The 21,254-nt window shown below is 46.2% G+C and overlaps 1 protein-coding gene across 1 annotated transcript; it reads right to left on the bottom strand.

The window, feature by feature from the left end:
• Positions 1–4,857: 4,857 nt before the first annotated feature.
• Positions 4,858–5,679, bottom strand: LOC136488039 (putative receptor like protein 25). Its single transcript, XM_066485092.1, has one exon. The coding sequence runs from the start codon at positions 5,677–5,679 to the stop codon at positions 4,858–4,860; it is 822 nt and encodes a 273-aa protein (XP_066341189.1).
• Between the last annotated feature and the right edge of the window lie 15,575 nt (positions 5,680–21,254).

The raw sequence follows: 21,254 nt of genomic DNA on the forward strand, positions 1-21,254 counted from the left end.
GAGTCTTTGCCGAGGGCTGTTCTTTGCCGAGGGTCAGGCCCTCGGCAAAGACTCTTTGCCGAGCGCCCGATTATTTGCCCTCGGCAAAGATGTTCTGTCCAGTAGTGCATGTTGAGGGAGTTGAACCTACAAGGCAGCACTAAGAAGTTTGAAGGCTTCTTTGGAGGTGCAAAAACCTTTTTTGGCCGGTCTCCATCTGACAATGTCAGTTTGGTGTGAGGGGACAGTCTGAGTTTGGGTAATGATCTGTGTGGCTGGGTCATCGAAAATCTCAGAGATAAGTTCTGTGTTCCAGGATATAGAGAGAGAGAGAGGAACCCGAAGATTAGTCATAGTTTGAGGGAGACTAGTCCTAGTGATCGGAAGGTTAATGTGGTCATGATAGAGTTCCAAAGAGCACATCAAGGGGTCGATACAGATGCTGGAATCACCTCTTTGAATTTGAATGGTGCAATGTTGATTTAGAATCTGCTTTACTTGGAGTATAGATGCCCAGAAAACTGATTTGGTGCTGGTATTATTTGTAAGCTAGAAAGGGGTGGTTGGGAAATATTTAGCTTTGAGAATTGCAGTAAGGAAAGGGTCTCTATTAGTGGCAATGTTCCAGCAGTGTGAAGGATGAGGCTGTGGTTGACTATAAAGAGTCCTTGATGCCGAGGCCACTGTTGTCTTTTGTTTAACAACTGTCTTCCCAAGAGCGGAAGCGGAAAGGACTGGTAGAATTTTGTTCCTGAACACCAGCCCACCAGAATCTCCTAACGATAGAGGTAATTTTTTCTATATATATATATATATATATATATATATATATATATATATATATATATATATATATATATATAGACAATCTGGCCGGAGGTTGCCATCCAAACACGCCAAGCATCTCTGGTTGACGCATAGCACAGGCCGCTGCTTGCCATTGTGCTTGTCTGCATCTGCTGCTCGTATGCAATCGCTGCTTGCCCATATTCGTCACTCGCCTGAGGCCTCTCTTATATAAATGGATCGGAAGAACAAATTAAAACTGTGGTTCCAGAGTCAGAGATGCAAAGTTGAAGCACTTGATCGAATTTGATTTGATTAGGAGTCACCATAGATGGGATGGGAGGCAGCAAGCATTAAAGGTTGCAGTGCTTCGTCACGTTGATTCCGATACTTTCCAGTGTACCTACTAGACCACCGAATAAACTTGACGAACACGATCAGCAAAGCTAAACATTTTTTTTTATATATATGGGAAGCTGATGGAGTGGCGTGGAACCTAAGAGGCTATATGGCTATATAATGAAGCGTAAGCAAGCACGGCAAGATATTTATTTGAATGGGAGTGGGAGACGCGTGGAAGCACGTGGATAGCGATGCCACGTGGAGTGAACGGGTCACCGATACCTGGTATATAGATGGCCAAATAGGTCATCCATGCCGGCCTGGCCCGGCCCGGGCTCGACTACACATGACCCGATGGGGTAATACCTGCACAGCACGACTAACTCATTGGGCCATGTCGTGCGCACCCACGAGCTACAACAACGGCCCAAGCACAGCATTATAAGACTCGGGACGTGTTGGGTCGGCCTGACGGCATGGCCAGCCCACCGAGCCTGTGCTGGCCCATGGCCCTGTACAGTTTATATATAATAAAGAGCAAAAAAATCGATTCACATTTCACATACGCTCGACTTACGAGCAAGCCTCACACACAGATACAAGCAAATCACAACCAAATCGAATCGAATCCAACAACGGACTACAACATCTACTCGTCGTTGTGACCTCTGCGTGCGTCGTGCGGGCCAAGAGGCGCTGCCACAGTCTCCCCGAGTAGGCTGAGCGCCGCCACCTCTGCGTGCAAGAAGGGCCTAGGGGGGTTGTCGCGGCCTCAACGTGCAGGCTAGGGTGTGAGCCGCTGCCCGTGCGCACGAGATGAGAGCGCACCGCCGCCGCATCACCACGTTGGCCGAGAGCCTGAGCCTCTGTAGGAGCTTTCAGGTAGGGAAAGGAGATGCTGAAGAAGGAAACGAGGGAGAGAGAGAGAAGCAACGACTGCGGTATGTCTCGCAGATGGTCCGTGGGAACATCGACCGTGGTGGCTAAGTGTATGAAGTTAGTGGTGTTCTCGCGGATGGTTCGGTGACACGGCGGACGGTCCATGGGAACTAAATTTATGTGTTTCGAGATCTCAAAAATAAAATCTCTTCCTAGGGTGAGTGCATGTGTAGACTGGGTGTTCCTAGGGTTCCATAGTTCACATCTAACTAGTTGAATCTAGCTACATTCCATCTAATCAACAAAAAGTGTATATGGGTCATTTTCTAAGTGATGAATGTAACACTAGTGCTTCATCCATGGTGAAACCTAGGTTTTGTGCTCAAAATCCACTTACCCAGGGGAGTAGGAGGTGTTGCTAAGACTATTGAAGAGTGGAAGAGGCATGGTTCACTCCTATTTCCCCTTGGTCTCCTTCTTCTTGGAATCTCCTCCTAGCTTCTTTTTTCTAGGGAGAGAGGGCTCCTCCCTCTTCTATCCCCATCCACTTGTGGCCTTCTCTGGGTTGATCTACATGGTCTCCTTGCTGTGGAGAACCTCCAATCCCTCTTCTCCTCCTTGTGCTCTTGGATCGGTTCTAGAGTGAGAGAGAGATGAACTACTGAGAGAGTATGAGTTGAAGCGTATGAAGGAGTGAGAGTGTTGTTGCTGAAGCCATTTCCACGAAATGGTGATAGCTATGCTAACAGTTGGGGCCAGGAATGCCCCAGTGAGGACAGCTCACTGTTGTGCCTGAAGTGATCTAGCAGACGATCTGGGAGTACACCTGATGGTCTGTGGGGACACTGACTTGGTAAAAATTGCTAAGTGTGTACATGTTTTGGTGAACGGTCCGAGGGTGCGCCAGACGGTTCGCCTGAACAGGGCAGAGCCCAAAAAGTGTAACTTTATGCATGTAGAGTTTTCCAAAATGAGATTACAATGCATATGATGATTATGAAAATGACCATGCCACGATTGGGTCATGACAGAAGGCCACCAACACCAAAAGAAGGAAAGTTATTTTTATATGCAGATCCAAGAACAACACTACCGGAGACTGTGTAGTTACCGAGTGCCACTACAATTACCGAGTGTCAAAAGTCGGGGCACTCGGAAAAAAGTACTTACCGAGTGCCAACACTCGGAAAACATAAACACCCGGTAATCAACCGCTTTACCGAGTCAGCACACTCGGTATACTCAGACACTCGGTAAAACTACAAGTTTACCGAAGGGGTGCACTCGGTAAAAACGGTCACTCGGTATTGACGTGCCACGTCACCTAGGATAGCAACCGTGCCCAAACGGCGTCAAGGCATGACATGTTTACCGAGTGTTATGATCATACACTCGGCAAACATGAAAATTTTACCGAGTGTTGGACCAATACACCCGGTAAACACTATCTTTTACCGAGTGTATTTGCCCAACACTCGGTAAAATTCAACCAAATTTCTTGTTTTTCCCTTCATTCTTTTTCCTCTATCCACATATGATATTTAGTACTCCATTCCAAAATATGGTGTTTATTTCGATTTATTTACTATATTTCACAAAATTTTCATTCTTTATGAAAATTAGGAACATATCGTGTGAATTTAATTGTAATAATTAAAATCGAACTCGATAAATCACAAGATTGGAAGAATTAACATTGAAGCATACATCTATGTTATAGAAAAAATTTCATAACGTTTTGGAAGTATTTTTACATTCGTCGCTGCCGAACCGGTACATCTCCCAAAGGGACGCTAAACATTCAAAATGACGAGTAGGATTTCTATTAAGAGTGAAATTCAACATTATGATTTGAACTTGGAATTTTTTAGATAGTAAATAGATGACATGAAATAGTTCATGTGAAAGTTTGGTGAATTTTAGGATTAAATTGGCATTTTTTCTTTTTTGTTTTACATGAAATAATGGATACTTTTACCGAGTGTGACCTAAAACACTCGGTAAAGGTTAGCCACGGCCCACCTGCCTGCCCCAGTGGGCTGCCATGCTCATGTTTACCGAGTGTCGTAGATCGGGGCACTCGGTAAACATGTACCAGGGCTGCGGTGCTTGAGTTTACCGAGTGTCGTACATCTAGGCACTCGGTAAATAGAAGCATTCAACAAGCCGTTTCTCCCTCAAATCGTTTCCTACTTTCACACACACACCGCACACGCCTCCCCACCGCCGCGGCCGCCTCCTCCCCTCCACCACCGCCGCCACCGGGCGGTCCCCCACAGCCGCCGCCACCGGAGAGATGGAGAGAGAGAGAGACGGAGAGAGAGACAGCGGCACCGGCGCACCGGACGACGATCCCCTCCGCCGACGCCGCCCCGTGCTCCCTCCTTCGCTCCCGTTCCCGCGAGGTGGGGTGGGGTGGGCCCCAGCAGCAGCGGCGACGGCGAGCACTCTCTCCCCTCCCCTGACCGCGGCCTCCCCTTCCGTACGTGCTCCCGCCGCACCGGTGGACGGAGAGAGAGACAGCGGCACCGGCGCACCGGACGACGATCCCCTCCGCCGACGCCGCCCCGTGCTCCCTCCTTCGCTCCCGTTCCCGCGAGGTGGGGTGGGGTGGGCCCCAGCAGCAGCGGCGACGGCGAGCACTCTCTCCCCTCCCCTGACCGCGGCCTCCCCTTCCGTACGTGCTCCCGCTGCACCGGTGGCGACAAGGGACCCCTGCCTGCTCCCGTCGACGCCAGGTACCTGCCCTGTTGCCCACCTCTCCCCTCCGTCTGGTGGCGCCGTGATGCAACTAGTATTAGTAGATGGCTGCAAACATCATGGCGCCGTGATGCTTTTCATTTGATTGAGTGTCCTTTTTTTCTAAGTAGGTCATGATTTGTTCAACCTGAATGTAAGGAACCTTTGTTTACAACTACATGACACAACTGCTATATGTTCACCACTAAGGCCTGATTTGATCAAAACAAAGGACAGGTGGGGAAATTTTAGAGGATTGGAACTATAGGAAAATTTCTTGGAGAGAGGTGGACCACAAAGACCGGGGTTTCCAATGTATATGGATGCCTGGTTATCAAGCACCTGTAGCTGATTCCCAGACGGTATTTGTCCTGACAAATTGTTGTAAGACAAATTCAAGTGGCTGAGTGCGCTTAGAGATGATACGCTCTTAGGGATTTCTCCAGAAAGCCCATTACGTGATAGATCCAAAGATTCCAGCGACTGTAAGGCACCGATATTCATTGGGATTGTCCCGCTTAGATCATTCCAAGAAAGGTTTAAGCTTGTCAGTGCAGTAAGTGCACTAATTTCTTCAGGAATATGCCCTGTTAAGCTGTTGCAAGACAGATCCAAATTTACCATAAACCTGATTCCAGTTGTAAATTCAAGTTGCTGCCCTTTAGTGACAACTGATAAACTATCATTGTACAACGTGCTCATGTGAATGAACTCATTAGGCCCAAATCTCATCCCTCCAGAAAATGACAATCCATAGTAGACGACAACATTTGAAAGTGACAATCCATAGTAGACGACATCTGAAAGTGAGCCATTGCCAGCAGGAATGTGGGACATGGCCTCCAAATTCACAAGTGACGTGGGGATCATCCCTGAGAAATTGTTAGAAGCTAGGTCTAAAAACTGAAGATCTTTCATCTTGCTAAGCTCGAAAGGGATGTCACCAGTGAACATATTTGAACGTAACCTCAGAAATGCTAAGGACGACAATTTCTCTCCTATCCATGTCGGTAAGCTCCCAGAAAACTGATTAAATGCAAGATCAAGAAATATTAGGTGCTGGCATTTTTGGAGAAAAAGAGGGAATGGTCCTAAAAGACTGTTGTCATATAAGTTGAGCATAAAGATTTCTGAAATCATCGGCAAGCTTGGGTTGGAACTTGAAGACCCATTACTGGTAGATGTGTTCCCTTCTTCTGAACTGTCCCAGCAATTAGGAAATGGACCTTGCAGTAGATTTCCTGATAGATCTACAAATTGTAAGTACTTCAATTTGCAAAAGGAATTTGGAATTGTACCAGACAACGAATTTTTGAAGAGAAGAAGTGATTCTAATGCCGTAGCTCCAAAATCAAGTGGTAGTGGCCCTGATATATTATTTCTTGATAGGTCAAGATACGTTAAATTTTTTGAAAACTTTGGAAGACCACCTTCTAAAAGATTCATACTGAAATCCATTTGCTCCAATAATCCAAAAGCACGAACGAGTTGGGAATGGCTATGCACAAAAAATCTATGACAGTACAATAATGCCAGCTTTCTTTCTGGTGCCAGTGGCATCACTCACTGAGGCCAGTTAATTAATTATTCAGCTCATCACATCCGGAGAGGCCTAAGCTCAATTAACCTGAAGCTTGCAAGCACTACTAGTAGTATAGCAGTAGTACTTACGGCTTGTACAGAGCAGTCAAATTAAGGATACGATGAGCACAATTCGCAACAAGAAAAGGCTGCCCTTATCTACTGCCATTTTTTCTTCTAACTTGAAACCTTGACAAGTTTGACAACTATATATATATATATATATATATATATATATAGTTAGAGCTAAACAGCTTGTTCGTTTGAGGCCGAAACTTAAACGAAACACACACACACGCTACTGTACTGTGCCATCACGTTCCAGCGTGCACGGAGCTTTGTAAATAAATTTGTATACTACTGCTACTACTAAACCACCTAGCGAAAGTAGGTAGGTGCTGGTGTGGTGTGTCGATTAGCTACTAGTGTTGCTGCTTTATTATCTGCATTATTATCGCAATCGAGACGGGGCACTAGAGAAAGAGAAAAGATTTAACTGTTTGCCTGTCTTTGTTAGACTGTATTTTTCCTGCACTAATTGGAACATAAACCTTTAGGTGATGAACAAAAGCTTTACCTATAGAAAGGTGTTGTTAGGATACACATAGATATTCCACATATATATTACTAGTTTTTTAGAGTTCCAGGGACAAAGCCCTAGTCCATTGCATTGCATCAGGACCAGTAAATTCAGCGTTATTACAGCATAATCAAAGTGCATGCCCTCTAGCTGAACATCCAGTACAAAACGTTGAGCAATGCCATAGAGTTAAGCATCTGCGAGTTTCAGACTGGCTTTTGTTTTCCTCGCAAAGTTGACATCTGCACAATATTGCAGGAATCCACATCCTCTGTTGATGTTGTATTCTTATTTTTACTGGAGGAATTGATCTTATTTCCAGTTTTATTGCTCTAAACTGCAATATCGTCTATATGTTAGGATGGATGACCGTCAGTGGATGTACACGGGCTATCAGAAGAGGGGTCAATACACAAATGAATGGATTGAGAAGGCCAATGATTTCATAACGAAGGCATTTGCAAACGGACAGCGACATGCCTGGTGTCCCTGTAGGAAGTGTAAGAACAAGGCAATGAAAACATATGAGGAGATGACTAAAGATCTTGTCAACAATGGATTTGTAGAGAACTATACCCGGTGGACCATGCATGGTGAACGCCATCGTGCGAGAGAAGAGGTCGTGAGACAACGGATCGAGGAGTTTGATTATGAAGCCGGGGTGGCAGAAATGTTAAATGACCATGACATGGCTTTCGATGAAGGAAGTGCAGAGCAGGAGCCAGAGCAAACTGCAAAGGCGTTTTACGCCATGTTGGATGCGGCACAACAACCCCTTCACGGGCGTACCAATGTTTCTAAACTGGATGCCATTGCACGTCTAATGGCTGTGAAGTCCCAGTTTAGCTGGAGTAGAGAATCCTTCGATCAACTGTTGACAGTAGTTGGCACCCTACTTCCGAATGATCACGTTCTGCCAAAGAACACGTATGAGTCAAATAAAATCCTTCGTGCACTCAAGATGTCGTACGAGCAGATACATGCTTGTCCGAACGGATGCATCTTATTCAGGGGAGAACATGCTGACGATAAGTACTGTCCGAAGTGTAAGGCATCTAGGTACATTGAGTTAGAATCTGGTGATGGTCGGAAGACACAAACAAAAGTCGGCGCAAAGATCCTGAGGTACCTTCCTTTCATACCGAGGATCCAACGGCTTTTCATGAGCGAGGAAACCGCAAAACAGATGACGTGGCACAAAACTGGACGCCGATACACTGACAAGATGATACATCCGTCCGATGGTGAATCATGGAAAAGCTTCGATCGGAAGCATACCGACAAAGCTGATGAGGCTCGTAATGTACGCATTGCACTGGCAACTGATGGGTTCAATCCTTATGGAATGGGTTCTTCACCATACACATGTTGGCCCGTATTCGTCATCCCTCTCAACCTCCCACCTGGCGTCGCCTTTCAACGGCAAAATATTTTCTTGTCACTTATAATTCCAGGACACCCGGGGGCTAATATGAGTGTGTACATGGAGCCTTTGATAGACGATTTGGTCCGTGCATGGGACGAAGGGGGTAGTGACATACGACCGATTCACAAAGACAAACTTCAGAATGCATATTTGGTACCATTATTCCATGCATGACTTCCTGGCTTATGGGTTATTTTGTGGCTGGTGTGTTCACACGAAGATGCCATGCCCGATATGCAAGTCAGCTGTGGAGTTCTTTCGGTTGGAGAAGGGGGGCAAGTTTTCTTCGTTTGACAAACATCGACAATTCCTCCCTCTTGACCACCCATTCAGGAGAGACAAGAAGAACTTTCGAAAAGGTGTCACAGTGGAAGACTCTGCACCGGAAATGATGACAGGTGCCCAGGTTCTTGAGATGTTAGATGGTCTTGTGGTCGACAATGAAAAGGGGGGCTTCGTGGGATATGGAAAAGAGCATGCCTGGACACACAAGTCGTGCTTGTGGAAGCTTCCTTACTTTAAGGACCTCCTTCTTCCACATAACATTGATGTAATGCACACTGAAAAGAATTTCGCCGAGGCGGTCCTTCACACAATCATGGACTGGGAAAAGTCAAAGGACAATGTCAAGGCTAGATTGGATCAAGCAACGCTGTGCGATAGACCAAAGCTAAACATGTTGCCTCCCTTACGCGGGAAGTCATGGAAGAAGCCTAAGGCCGACTTCGTCCTAACGAGGGCCCAAAAGAAAGAAGTTCTTCAATGGTTCCAATCGTTGATGTTCCCTGACGGGTATGCAGCGAATTGGAGGAGGGGTGTGAACTTAAGTACCATGCGAATCACAGGGCTGAAGAGTCATGATTACCACATATGGATTGAGTGCCTTCTTCCGGTGATGGTTCGTGGCTATTTCCCTGATCACATCTGGCGAGTGATGGCAGAGTTGAGCATGTTCTTCCGCAAGCTATGTGCTAAGGAGATATCTCGGACCGAGATTGAAGAAATGGAAAGAATGGCCCTGGTGTTGCTCTGCAAGTTGGAGAAGATCTTTCCCCCCGGCTTCTTCAATCCGATGCAACATTTGCTCTTGCACCTACCATATGAGGCAAAAATGGGGGGCCCTGTGCATGCCCGTTGGTGCTATCCAATTGAGCGATGCCTAAAGGTTCTTAGAACAAAATGCAAAAATAAATGCAAAATTGAAGCTTCCTGTGCAGAGGCATCCATTGTGGAGGAGGTGTCATACTTCACAACAAGATACTATGCCGACAACCTTCCTAACGTGCATAATCCACCCCCTCGTTACAATGCTGCCGACAATCAGTCGACCCTTAGCCTTTTCCGAGGGCAACTCGGAAGTGCAAGTGAACCTACCTTGAAGATGTTGAGCCTAGAAGAGTGGTGCTCTATCCAGTTGTATGTGTTGCGGAACCTTGAAGAGGTTGGCCCGTACATTGCGTAAGTTTTACACAAACTTGTTTCTTTTCTTGTCAATATTTCGCATGCACCCATCCAACCCTCTTGTTAACGGCCGTTATAGCAAATTTGTTCTCCTCTACCATCGTCCATCACGGAGGGAACCCACCGAAGCGGAAGTTGAAACCCTTCTAAGACATGGCACGGGAGAACGAAATCCCACTTTTATTTGTTGGTTCAAGGAGGAGGTACTGTTCAATTTCATTTGTTGTTTGTACTTAACTGCTTGACAAATATATAACGAATCATCCTACTTGAACTAGCAGGCCAAAACTGACATGTCTATGAGTGCCGAGTTGAGGCAAGTTGCCAATGGATTTGAATTTAGGGTCAAGTCATTCTCTGTGTATGATGTCAATGGATATCGCTTTCACACAACTCGGCACGAGCAGAGTCGGCCGAATCGAAGAACCACAAATACCGGTGTTTTCACGCCAGGCACAGATGGGTTGGACTACTATGGAATAATTGAAGAAATATACAAACTCAAGTTTCCTGGTTGTGTACCTCTTCATCCTGTCATATTCAAATGCCATTGGTTTGATCCCAAAGAAGTGATAAAGACCCCTGAGCTTGGGTTAGTCGAAGTTCTAAAGTCATCCGTCTTGTTAGGAGACGACGTGTACATTGTGGCCCAACAGGCCACGCAAGTTTATTATCTCTCATACCCGTGCCAAACCAAAGACCGTCTTAAGGCGTATGATGTTGTGTACAAGGTATCGCCGCATGGTAAAGTACCCGTCCCAAACGATGATGATTATAACATCGATGCAAACACATATGACGGAGAGTTCTTTCAAGAAGAAGGATTAGAAGGGAGTTTTGAGATTGTCTTAGATGTAGATCTCGCAATGGAAGTAGACAATGATACGATCATTGTTGACGGGAATGATGGAGAGGAGGTTCACAACGCGAAGGACTTGTTATTACTTGAGCAACACCATTCAGGCAGTGTCGCTAGTGATGAGACTTTGAGAGACGATCATAATTACGTCGACAATAGCGATGATGAGATTTTTGGCCCACCTATCGATGATCTTGATGATTATTTCTAGTACATGTAAGATCTGTAGTACTTATGGCAATTTTATACATGTATGATACATTTACTTATTTTGCATCTCTTTTATACATGTATGATATATTTACTTATTTTGCATCTCTTTTATACATGTATGATACATTTACTTATTTTGCATCTCTTTTATACATGTATGATACATTTACTTTTGTATATGCGTACTGATAGTTTATTCCTTTTGTTGCAGGTGATTGATGGTGGGCGGTGGAAATCAGGAAGCTTAGGTCGGTTATGACCTTACTGGCTGGTGGTGAGGGGTCCAGCCAGGGTGGAGGAGGAGGGCGTGCACAGGGAGGAGGAGGAGGACGATGACGAGGGCGTGCCCAGGGAGGTGGAGCCCAGGATGGAGGAGCCCAGGGTGGAGGAGGAGGACGGCGACGATGAGGGCGTCGAGAGCCGACACCTCCTCCACAGGACGACGACGACGAGTTCGTAGCGGCCACGGAGGAGGATGAGGAGGAGGAGGAGACAAGGGAGGAGATAGCGGAGGCGGTGGAGGAGGCACGGAGAGAGGATGAGGCCGAGCGGGCTGAGCGCGAGGAGGATGCCGACTTGCTGGCAGAGGAAAATGGGGTGCCTACGGTTTGGCTGCGAGGGTCGTCGCGCCTCCCAGACTTACCCATACAGAGACGGCCAGTGATTCGACCATCCGGAACTAAGTAAGTAATTTTTGCATGTTAACACTAATTCATAGGTTTTTAAGTTATAACAGAAACTAATATTCAATCTCAATAACTTTGTGCAGGGATTGGGAAATGGTGATCCCAGGGAGTCACTCTCGCCGAGTAAACGGGATCCTGGGTCTTCTGTGCAGGGCAAACTACCCTGGGATGGTGAGGATCAATGGTGTTGTGCAGCCCGCCATGAAGTGGTCCCACTAGCACGCCGCCAGCGATCAGACTGATCGAGCTGGCAGGTGTTATAACAGCAAGGCCGACCGGGTGATGAAAGAGCTGTGGGTACGTGTTCGTCGCACTATGCTGATAATAACATCACATTAATTGTATATTACTGACTGTATTTGCTTGTAGGATTACTACACCTTGGCGGAGGGAGTACGTAGGGAGGACGCGGATGACGTGGTGAACAGAGTCTGTGTTCACCGAGTGCAGGACCTCTTCTACGAGACAAAGCTCCTGTGCAGAAGAATTTACCATGGCCGCAGAGGACACAGAGTCACCAGAGCGCAGGCAGTGCACCTGCCCCTGACTAAGGAGCAATACTTGACGGTAAACATGAGATTACATCGTCTGCGATTAATTGCACTGAAATTGATTTATGATTTGTCATGTGCTCGTGTACGTGCAGGTGCCTCCTGCTTGGTGTGCGGGGATGGACAACTGCTGGGAGGCCATTGTGGACAAGTGGTTGAGTGAGGAGTACGAGCAATATCACGCCGTACGCTCACGTTGCCGTGCGATGATGCAGGGTTCCTCGCACAAACAAGGCCCCACTACCCTCAAGGAATATGCAGCCAGATATGTACGCGGATTTCATTTCGTTGTTGCTATGCTAACTTCTGAATGCATAATATCTTATTGTTGTGCTTCTTCCTGCAGACGCGGTTCCACCCCGGCCAGGAGTGCGCCTCGTTCAAGTCATATGCCTTGGCACACAAGGGCAAGGCAAAGGACCCTGACCTCGTCTACAACGCGGAGGACCCGCCCGAGGCATACAGCAACCCGAGCGTGCACATGCGCCTCAGCGAGTACACGGCGATGGCGAGAGAAATCCATGGGTCAGAATTTGATCCGAGCACCGCTGACCTCGAGGGTGACATCGTCATGAGGTTGGGACCAGGTAAGCCACACGGGCGGTACTATATGGGCAACAGCACCATAGACACGGCCAACACTCAGACACTCGCCCAGATTAGAGCCCGGAGCACGAGTTCGAGTCCGGCCATACGCCCACGCTCACAGCCCCAGGTGGTAGCACTCCAGGTTAGTTCTGTTGCATTCGTTGTCCATTCATTTTCTACTCGTTCTTTATTTGCATTCTAACTATGTGATAAATAATTGTAGGCCCAGATTGAAGCCCTGTAGGAGTCACAACAGGCCTCACAGAGCCAGCTTCAGGCCCTCGAGCTGTCGCACCAGGCCGAGTTGGCACAGGAGAGGGCGCGAGTGCAGGCCCAGCTTGAGGCCTTCCAGCAGGCGCACAAGGACTGGTACGAGTACATGGCCCGTTTTTCTCAGAGCATGGGCTAGCCTCCACCGCCTCCGCCGCCGCCGATGATACCGTTGGTGCCTCCACCTCCGCGCGACGGCACTCCTGTGAGTCACTTAGATGCACTCTTCACTTTCGTGTCATATACCTTCGACTTATACCTTAGTTTGACCTACCATAGCTTAGACCTTAGAATTTGCTTTGATCCAGATAACTCACATGTGCAATCTCATTCTAGGGACCTTCTACAGCTGGATCGAACAACGATATGCAGGGTGATCAAGACCTAGACTTGACTCCGTTTCTCCGCAGGCCTCCGACCACATGACAGGCCATCCGACCTTGTTTGATGAGTTTGTATGTTGAACTGTGGACTTGGTTGAACTTTGTGGACTTTGGACACATGTTGATGGTGTTTGTGGACTTTGCATGGTGCTTGTCGACATATGTTGGTTATTGTGAGTGGATGTGACATTTGTGGACATATATGTGATATATATTGCCTATCTGTCATGTTATTATAATTTTCTGTGATTTTGTTGCTTATTGTGACTGGATATGCACTGAAACAAACAAAAAAAAATTCTGTGGACATATTTTACCGAGTGCAGCACTCGGTAAAACAGAGTTTCTGTCAGTTTTACCGAGTGCAGCACTCGGTAAAATAGAGAACAGAGAACCAAATTGGTTCTGATTCTGTGAATTTTGCCGAGTGTGCCATTTTTTACCGAGTGTGACATCGCCACTCGGTAATATTTGACTACTTTTTACCGAGCGGGAACACTCGGTAAACATTATTTCCCGAAGTTTATTTGCGGAATTGTTTTAATCACGAAATTGGTTATTCGTTTACCGAGTGTTAGATTCTACACTCGGTAAACATTATTCAAAAAATTTATTTGCGGAATTGTTTTAATCACGAAATGCTAATTTATTTACCGAGTGCTGCTGGTCACACTCGGTAAAAGTCGCCGTTAACGGTCAGTTTGTAGGCTAACGACCGTCAAGTCATAATTGTTTACCGAGTGTCGTTGCAGCACTCGGTAAATCTCTGTTCCGAGTGCACCGATATTAGATACTCGGTAAAATAACTTCACCGAGTCGTTGTTTGCCGAGTCCACTTTACCGAGTGTGACACTCGGTAAAGAGTTTGCCGAGTGTGTATCACTATTTGCCGAGTGTTACTCACGCTCGGTAAATACACAGTATCCCGTAGTGCACCGAATAAACTTGACGAACACGATCAGCAAAGCTAAACATTTTTTTTGATATATATGGGAAGCTGATGGAGTGGCGTGGAACCTAAGAGGCTATATGGCTATATAATGAAGCGTAAGCAAGCACGGCAAAATATTTATTTGAATGGGAGTGGGAGACGCGTGGAAGCACGTGGATAGCGATGCCACGTGGAGTGAACGGGTCACCGATACCTGGTATATAGATGGCCAAATAGGTCATCCATGCCGGCCTGGCCCGGCCCGGGCTCGACTACACATGACCCGATGGGGTAATACCTGCACAGCACGACTAACTCATTGGGCCATGTCGTGCGCACCCACGAGCTACAACAACGGCCCAAGCACAGCATTATAAGACTCGGGACGTGTTGGGTCGGCCTGACGGCATGGCCAGCCCACCGAGCCTGTGCTGGCCCATGGCCCTGTACAGTTTATATATAATAAAGAGCAAAAAAATCGATTCACATTTCACATACGCTCGACTTACGAGCAAGCCTCACACACAGATACAAGCAAATCACAACCAAATCGAATCGAATCCAACAACGGACTACAACATCTACTCGTCGTTGTGACCTCTGCGTGCGTCGTGCGGGCCAAGAGGCGCTGCCACAGTCTCCCCGAGTAGGCTGAGCGCCGCCACCTCTGCGTGCAAGAAGGGCCTAGGGGGGTTGTCGCGGCCTCAACGTGCAGGCTAGGGTGTGAGCCGCTGCCCGTGCGCGCGAGATGAGAGCGCACCGCCGCCGCATCACCACGTTGGCCGAGAGCCTGAGCCTCTGTAGGAGCTTTCAGGTAGGGAAAGGAGATGCTGAAGAAGGAAACGAGGGAGAGAGAGAGAAGCAACGACTGCGGTATGTGTGGGAACATCGACCGTGGTGGCTAAGTGTATGAAGTTAGTGGTGTTCTCGTGGATGGTTCGGTGACACGGCGGATGGTCCATGGGAACTAAATTTATGTGTTTCGAGATCTCAAAAATAAAATCTCTTCCTAGGGTGAGTGCATGTGTAGACTGGGTGTTCCTAGGGTTCCATAGTTCACATCTAACTAGTTGAATCTAGCTACATTCCATCTAATCAACAAAAAGTGTATATGGGTCATTTTCTAAGTGATGAATGTAACACTAGTGCTTCATCCATGGTGAAACCTAGGTTTTGTGCTCAAAATCCACTTACCCAGGGGAGTAGGAGGTGTTGCTAAGACTATTGAAGAGTGGAAGAGGCATGGTTCACTCCTATTTCCCCTTGGTCTCCTTCTTCTTGGAATCTCCTCCTAGCTTCTTTTTTCTAGGGAGAGAGGGCTCCTCCCTCTTCTATCCCCATCCACTTGTGGCCTTCTCTGGGTTGATCTACATGGTCTCCTTGCTGTGGAGAACCTCCAATCCCTCTTCTCCTCCTTGTGCTCTTGGATCGGTTCTAGAGTGAGAGAGAGATGAACTACTGAGAGAGTATGAGTTGAAGCGTATGAAGGAGTGAGAGTGTTGTTGCTGAAGCCATTTCCACGAAATGGTGATAGCTATGCTAACAGTTGGGGCCAGGAATGCCCCAGTGAGGACAGCTCACTGTTGTGCCTGAAGTGATCTAGCAGACGATCTGGGAGTACACCTGATGGTCTGTGGGGACACTGACTTGGTAAAAATTGCTAAGTGTGTACATGTTTTGGTGAACGGTCCGAGGGTGCGCCAGACGGTTCGCCTGAACAGGGCAGAGCCCAAAAAGTGTAACTTTATGCATGTAGAGTTTTCCAAAATGAGATTACAATGCATATGATGATTATGAAAATGACCATGCCACGATTGGGTCATGACAGAAGGCCACCAACACCAAAAGAAGAAAAGTTATTTTTATATGCAGATCCAAGAACAATACTATAACTGAGGTTGGGTTTTCTAGATCCAAGAAATATGGTACGAATCAAATGAATCCAAGATGCGATTGTCTGCACTAACCGTAGGTTCATTACAGTGTTGACTGTGCATTGCAGATGTGTGTGTCGATGAGTATGGCGATGATGGAGTAGAGAGCATGAGAGAGCATGGCTTTAGTCCGCCGCCAGAAGGTTGGGTCAAGAGAGCGAGAGCAGAGTGGGGAATGGACGGGAGGGAGGTGTGGTAGGATTGTAAATAGAGTTCAACAACTTGTTTGCTCCTGTAGCATGCCCTAGGATGCAAGGACGGAGCATGCTAGTGTTCTTCAGACATATTGATGGTATCTAACTGGCTAGATAAAATCCCTAGTTTGGTTTTGGTAATTGAATGCTAACCATGTGAAGTTTCATTGAGTATGATTAGCTAGGGTCCAGCTGATGGTAATGAACAAGGCATAAGGGGTGATGGAGATCTAGGTTCTAGAGGCGGTTCTAGATGTAGCCGCCTCTAGAAGTTGACTTTTAGAGGTGGCTGGATCTAGAGCTACCTCTAAAACTAGGGCATTTTATACCAGCCACCTCTAAAAATGAATTTTTAGAGTGGCTAGGATCGAAAAACATTTTAAAGACGATTCTAGCAGTTCCTATTTCAATAGACGTCGCTACAAATGGTTTTTGTAGTAGTGAAATTGATCGACTGCCAATGGAATCCACGCGCATCAACAACCACATCGTGACAATTCCTGAAATCATCACAAATGACAAGGTTCTGACCAGAAATCAACTAAATTTGCTGGTATATTTATTTGAACTTAAATTAAGCGTACTAGATCTAAAGAAGAGCTGTGTCCTCTTTCCGTGCCACCGGCGAACTCGCCTAAGAGTAAGAAGAAGAGAGGCTCTAAGTGGTGGTGGCGAGGAGCAAAGGGCCAAGCAGCTTGGCGGCAGCCTTTAAAAATGCATCAAATTATAAAGATGCTACGGGCAACACGACCCTTTTTCTCACAAGCATTTCTACTTTTCTAGTGACGGGCAACTCGACCCTTTATCTGCTTGTCTGACCTAAAACTCATGTAAACTAGGGGATGGGACTTGGGACTTGGGAGGAGCAATTTGGTAAGTGGCAAGACTAAAGTCATCACTCTATCCAATCACCTCGAGGGTGATGACTGCTGAGATCAGGAAAACACAAAAAGTTTTAAAAACCTACTCCCTTAATTTAAAAAGAATGCAATTCTTGCTTTTGATAAGTCAGCAAGTTTTAAATTTAACTATACAATAGAAAGTGCTAATAATATAATAATAAGTATATTTATAATAAAAACTGGTGGTGTGCACTTGTACGTGTGTGGTGTCGTGTGTGATATCATTTCATTTGATATCTACTCCCTGTGTCCCTTTTCAAGTGTCGTTTAAATTTTTGTACCAAACACATTTTCTTAACTGACTAGATTTATAGAAAATGTTAGTAACGTTTATATCTCTAAATAAGTGTATTATAAAATATGTATAATAATTAATCTAATAGTATTATTACGCACCATAAATATTAATAATCTCTCGTGTATATTTGATCAAAGTTGAGTGGATTTGACTCATCGATATGTGAAAACGACAATTAAAAAGAGACGAAGGAAATACATGCTAGACTGTTCCATTGTCTTCTTACCTCATGTGCTGTTCAATGATTTGTAACTTGCCTGTGCATTTCTTGCTTGTTGGTTTAGACCCTGTTTGGATTCATTTACCATGGTAAAAGTTTAGTCCCTAAGCTTTTGCTGCTAAACTTTAGTCCTTACTTGGGTGTTTGGATCCATGGCAAAAAAAAAGGGGGGGGGGGGGGGGGGGGGGGGGGGGGGCTAAAAGTGCAAAATGAGGTGTCCTTCACACCCCTTAATGCTTTTAGCTCAGTTTTGCACCTCTTGAGGTACAAATGGACTAAACTTTAGCCTCCCCTTTTGCTTACTTTTAACCTACCTGTTTGGATCCATTTGCTAAAAAAATGGCCTAAAAGTGCAGGGCAAAAGTTTTACCATGGAAACAAACGGGGTCTTAGTTATTTGATTGACCGATGTCACTGATTAACTGGCTATCACTAGTAGAGAAACGAGCTGTACTCCCAGTTCTCAACCCCCTTCAGTCACGGTTTCCCAACCGGGAGTACGAATCCGGGACTAAAGGGCCCCTTCTTTAGTCCCGGTTTCTCGCCCGGGACTAAAGATCCACCTTTAGTCCCGATTGGTAATACCAACCGGGGCTAAAGAGGCCTCCCGGCCTGGCCACGTGGGCCGGCCCTTTAGTCCCGGTTGGTATTACCAACCGGGACTAAAGGTTTTCTTTTTTTCTTTTCTTTTGTTTCTATTTTCTTTTTCTTTTTTTTTTCTATTTTCAATTGATGATTCATTCGCATTCTACGCTGCTACCGGAATACGCATTCTACGCTGCTAGAATATACGTATTCTACACGTTTATAATGTACGAAGGACTTTTAGTCAAGGATGCAGCGGTACGATCTTATAGAACAGATCCTGTTCAAGTAAGATCGTGGTGCATGGCTCCAGAGCTGAGCTTTTAAGTTAGTTTTCACTCTTCTGAGCAAGCGAGGTGGTGCTAATAGGTGGGACTGGCCAGCAATTCCGCTCCATTCTGGTATATGCTCTCTCCTATGTGTGGGCTTCAGGTCGAGCCGGCCCATCGAGGCTCCTGTAAACGCCCGGGACTAAAAGACCTTTAGTCCCAGCTCGTAATACCAGCCGGGACTAATTGATTTGGTCGTGTTCAGTTGCATCGGTGTCAGCTCAAAAGACTGCCTGTTACACAAGCTTTAGTCCCGGTTGGGGACTAAAGGTGCCTTTCTAATCATTCAAATCCACAGATAATGTATATTTGTATGTAGGTATCTCTGAAGTTTCCCTGAAGCTCAAAAGACTCTCTGAAGCTTTACTCCCGGCCAAGCACACAAGCTTTACTCCCGGCCAAGCACACAAGCTTTAATCCCGGCCAAGCACACAAGTACTCCCGGCCAAGCACACAAGTACGTTACTTCCTAGTACAAGTAAAGCTACTTCCTGTCAGTGTCAGCTCAAAAGACTGCCTGTTACAGTTTCAAGCTTTAGTCCCGGTTGGAGACAGCAACCGGGACTAAAGGTCCCTTTCTAATCCCGGACGTAGCCTCCAGCTGGGAGTAGACTTTTATTCCCGGTTGGAGGGACCAACCGGGAGTAAAAGTTAACATTTAGTTCCGGTTGGTAGCTCCAACCGGGACTAAAGGTCCCCTACAGCAAAAGTCTGCCGCAGTAGCCGTTGGGCATGACCTTTAGTCCCGGTTGGACCTACAAACCGGGACTAAAGGTCTCTCTAGTCCCGAGCGCGAAATATACCGGGACTAAAGCCAAATTTCAAGCTGGATCAAATGTCGTTTCTCTATTAGTGTATATAGTTCCCTCCATGCGTCCAGATTGGTCTCCAAGGAATCGAATATACTCTCTCAGTCTCAAATATAAGTGTTCCTGGTTTCATTAAGTGACTAGTTACTAAGAAGATTTATTCCTTGTAAATAACAACCAACCGCAAACACGATATGTGGATTCGTTAAGTTGTAGAGAATCTAAAAAATTTTACAAGTATACTACTTGAGGTGCAATTATAGCACATTCATAAATACCATAATATTTTTTAATACATAATTAACCAACAAAGTCATCTTGGAAACTATATGAATTGTGCTTGCTATGCTCCCGAAAGTTTGTATTAATTATTTAGAAAAATTAACAAAATCAAAGGAGGTCAAGCACCGAGTGACAAGAGATATGTAAACCTCACTAAACGCTAGGCCTAAACCTAGAGCAAGCGCATAAGCGGTGGTCTAATCAACCTAAGCACTTCGCAAAGCACCTACGTTAATCACCTAATGAAACACTAAGCACTATGCAAGTGAAGATCACTAAAATGGTGTATCAACACCCTTGGTATGTTTTCTCGTCTCCACACCAGTCAAATGGCCGGTTGGGGGGGGGGGTCTATTTATAAGCCCCACTGAGAAAGTAGCCGTTGGGGACGAAATCCTGCTTTTCTGCTACTGATCGGACGCTGCTTTCGTCCTGACCAGACGCGTCCGGTCGTCCCGACTGTTGAGCGCGCGTTCAACTGATCGAACGCTGATGGCGTCCGATCGCAATTTCGCCACTCTAGAACCTCTCTGTACTCGATCGAACGCTGTAGTTCTGTGTCCGGTCGATTTGCCGCCAGCGTCTGGTCAGTACTGAGTGTGTTGCTGGAATGATGAACAGTGCCATTGGTGCGTCCGGTCACTTTCAGTACTCAGCGTCCGGTCGCTGCTGCTGACGCCTTCTATTGCCGAGCCTCTTGATCGGAGCGTCCGGTCGCTATAAGGCCAGTGTTCGGTCAGTGCGTCCGGTCACCTCTGTGAGCTCGTTTATTCGTGATCTTGCATCTGGCTTGGTTTTCTATTTTCGTGCTTTGACTTTGCTTGATATCTGGGGTCTTCTATTGTGCTTCTAGGGTCTTGCTTATGGTGTTGGTCATCGGATCATCACGTCGCCTTCGTCCAAGTCACGTCTTGCACCCTATTGGACTATAAAACAACCACTTGCAAATTCATTAGTCCAATTTGGTTGTGTTGGTCATCAAATACTAAAATCCAAAGTAAATGGGCCTAGGGTCCATTTTCCTTACACCTTGTATCTCCTGGACTTCTGGACTCCATCGGGTTCTCTCGACGTCTTTTATCCTACACGGTCTAGCATCGACAAGCAAGAAAACACAAACAAGGAAAATAACAAGTATAAGCAATCAAAGAAAACGGTCCTATATGGGTTAGTCCTTTTGGATGATGGGTTACTATCTAACGTTATCATTATTATGTCAACTTGAAGTAAGGTTTGAATGAAGGGACTTCATCCATAGGGTAGGGTTCGACGGGTTAGGCGGTAGTGGATGGTTCCATGATGAAAAACCAGATCACATTTTTGGGTTTTCACTATTATGTGAACCTGAAAGAGAAAGCCTGGCCAAGTCATCATAGATGACCCGTCTGGCCTCTACAGGTCCACCGAGGTTAGTGGCACATACACGCATGCATATGTATGTGCCTAA

Source organism: Miscanthus floridulus, chromosome 10 (assembly GCF_019320115.1).
Source record: "Miscanthus floridulus cultivar M001 chromosome 10, ASM1932011v1, whole genome shotgun sequence".
NCBI classification, from domain to species: domain Eukaryota; kingdom Viridiplantae; phylum Streptophyta; class Magnoliopsida; order Poales; family Poaceae; genus Miscanthus; species Miscanthus floridulus.

Bases quoted from the DNA above. Each gene is read 5' to 3' on its own strand.
- LOC136488039 (XM_066485092.1), bottom strand. From the start codon at position 5,679: ATGTTCACTGGTGACATCCCTTTCGAGCTTAGCAAGATGAAAGATCTT.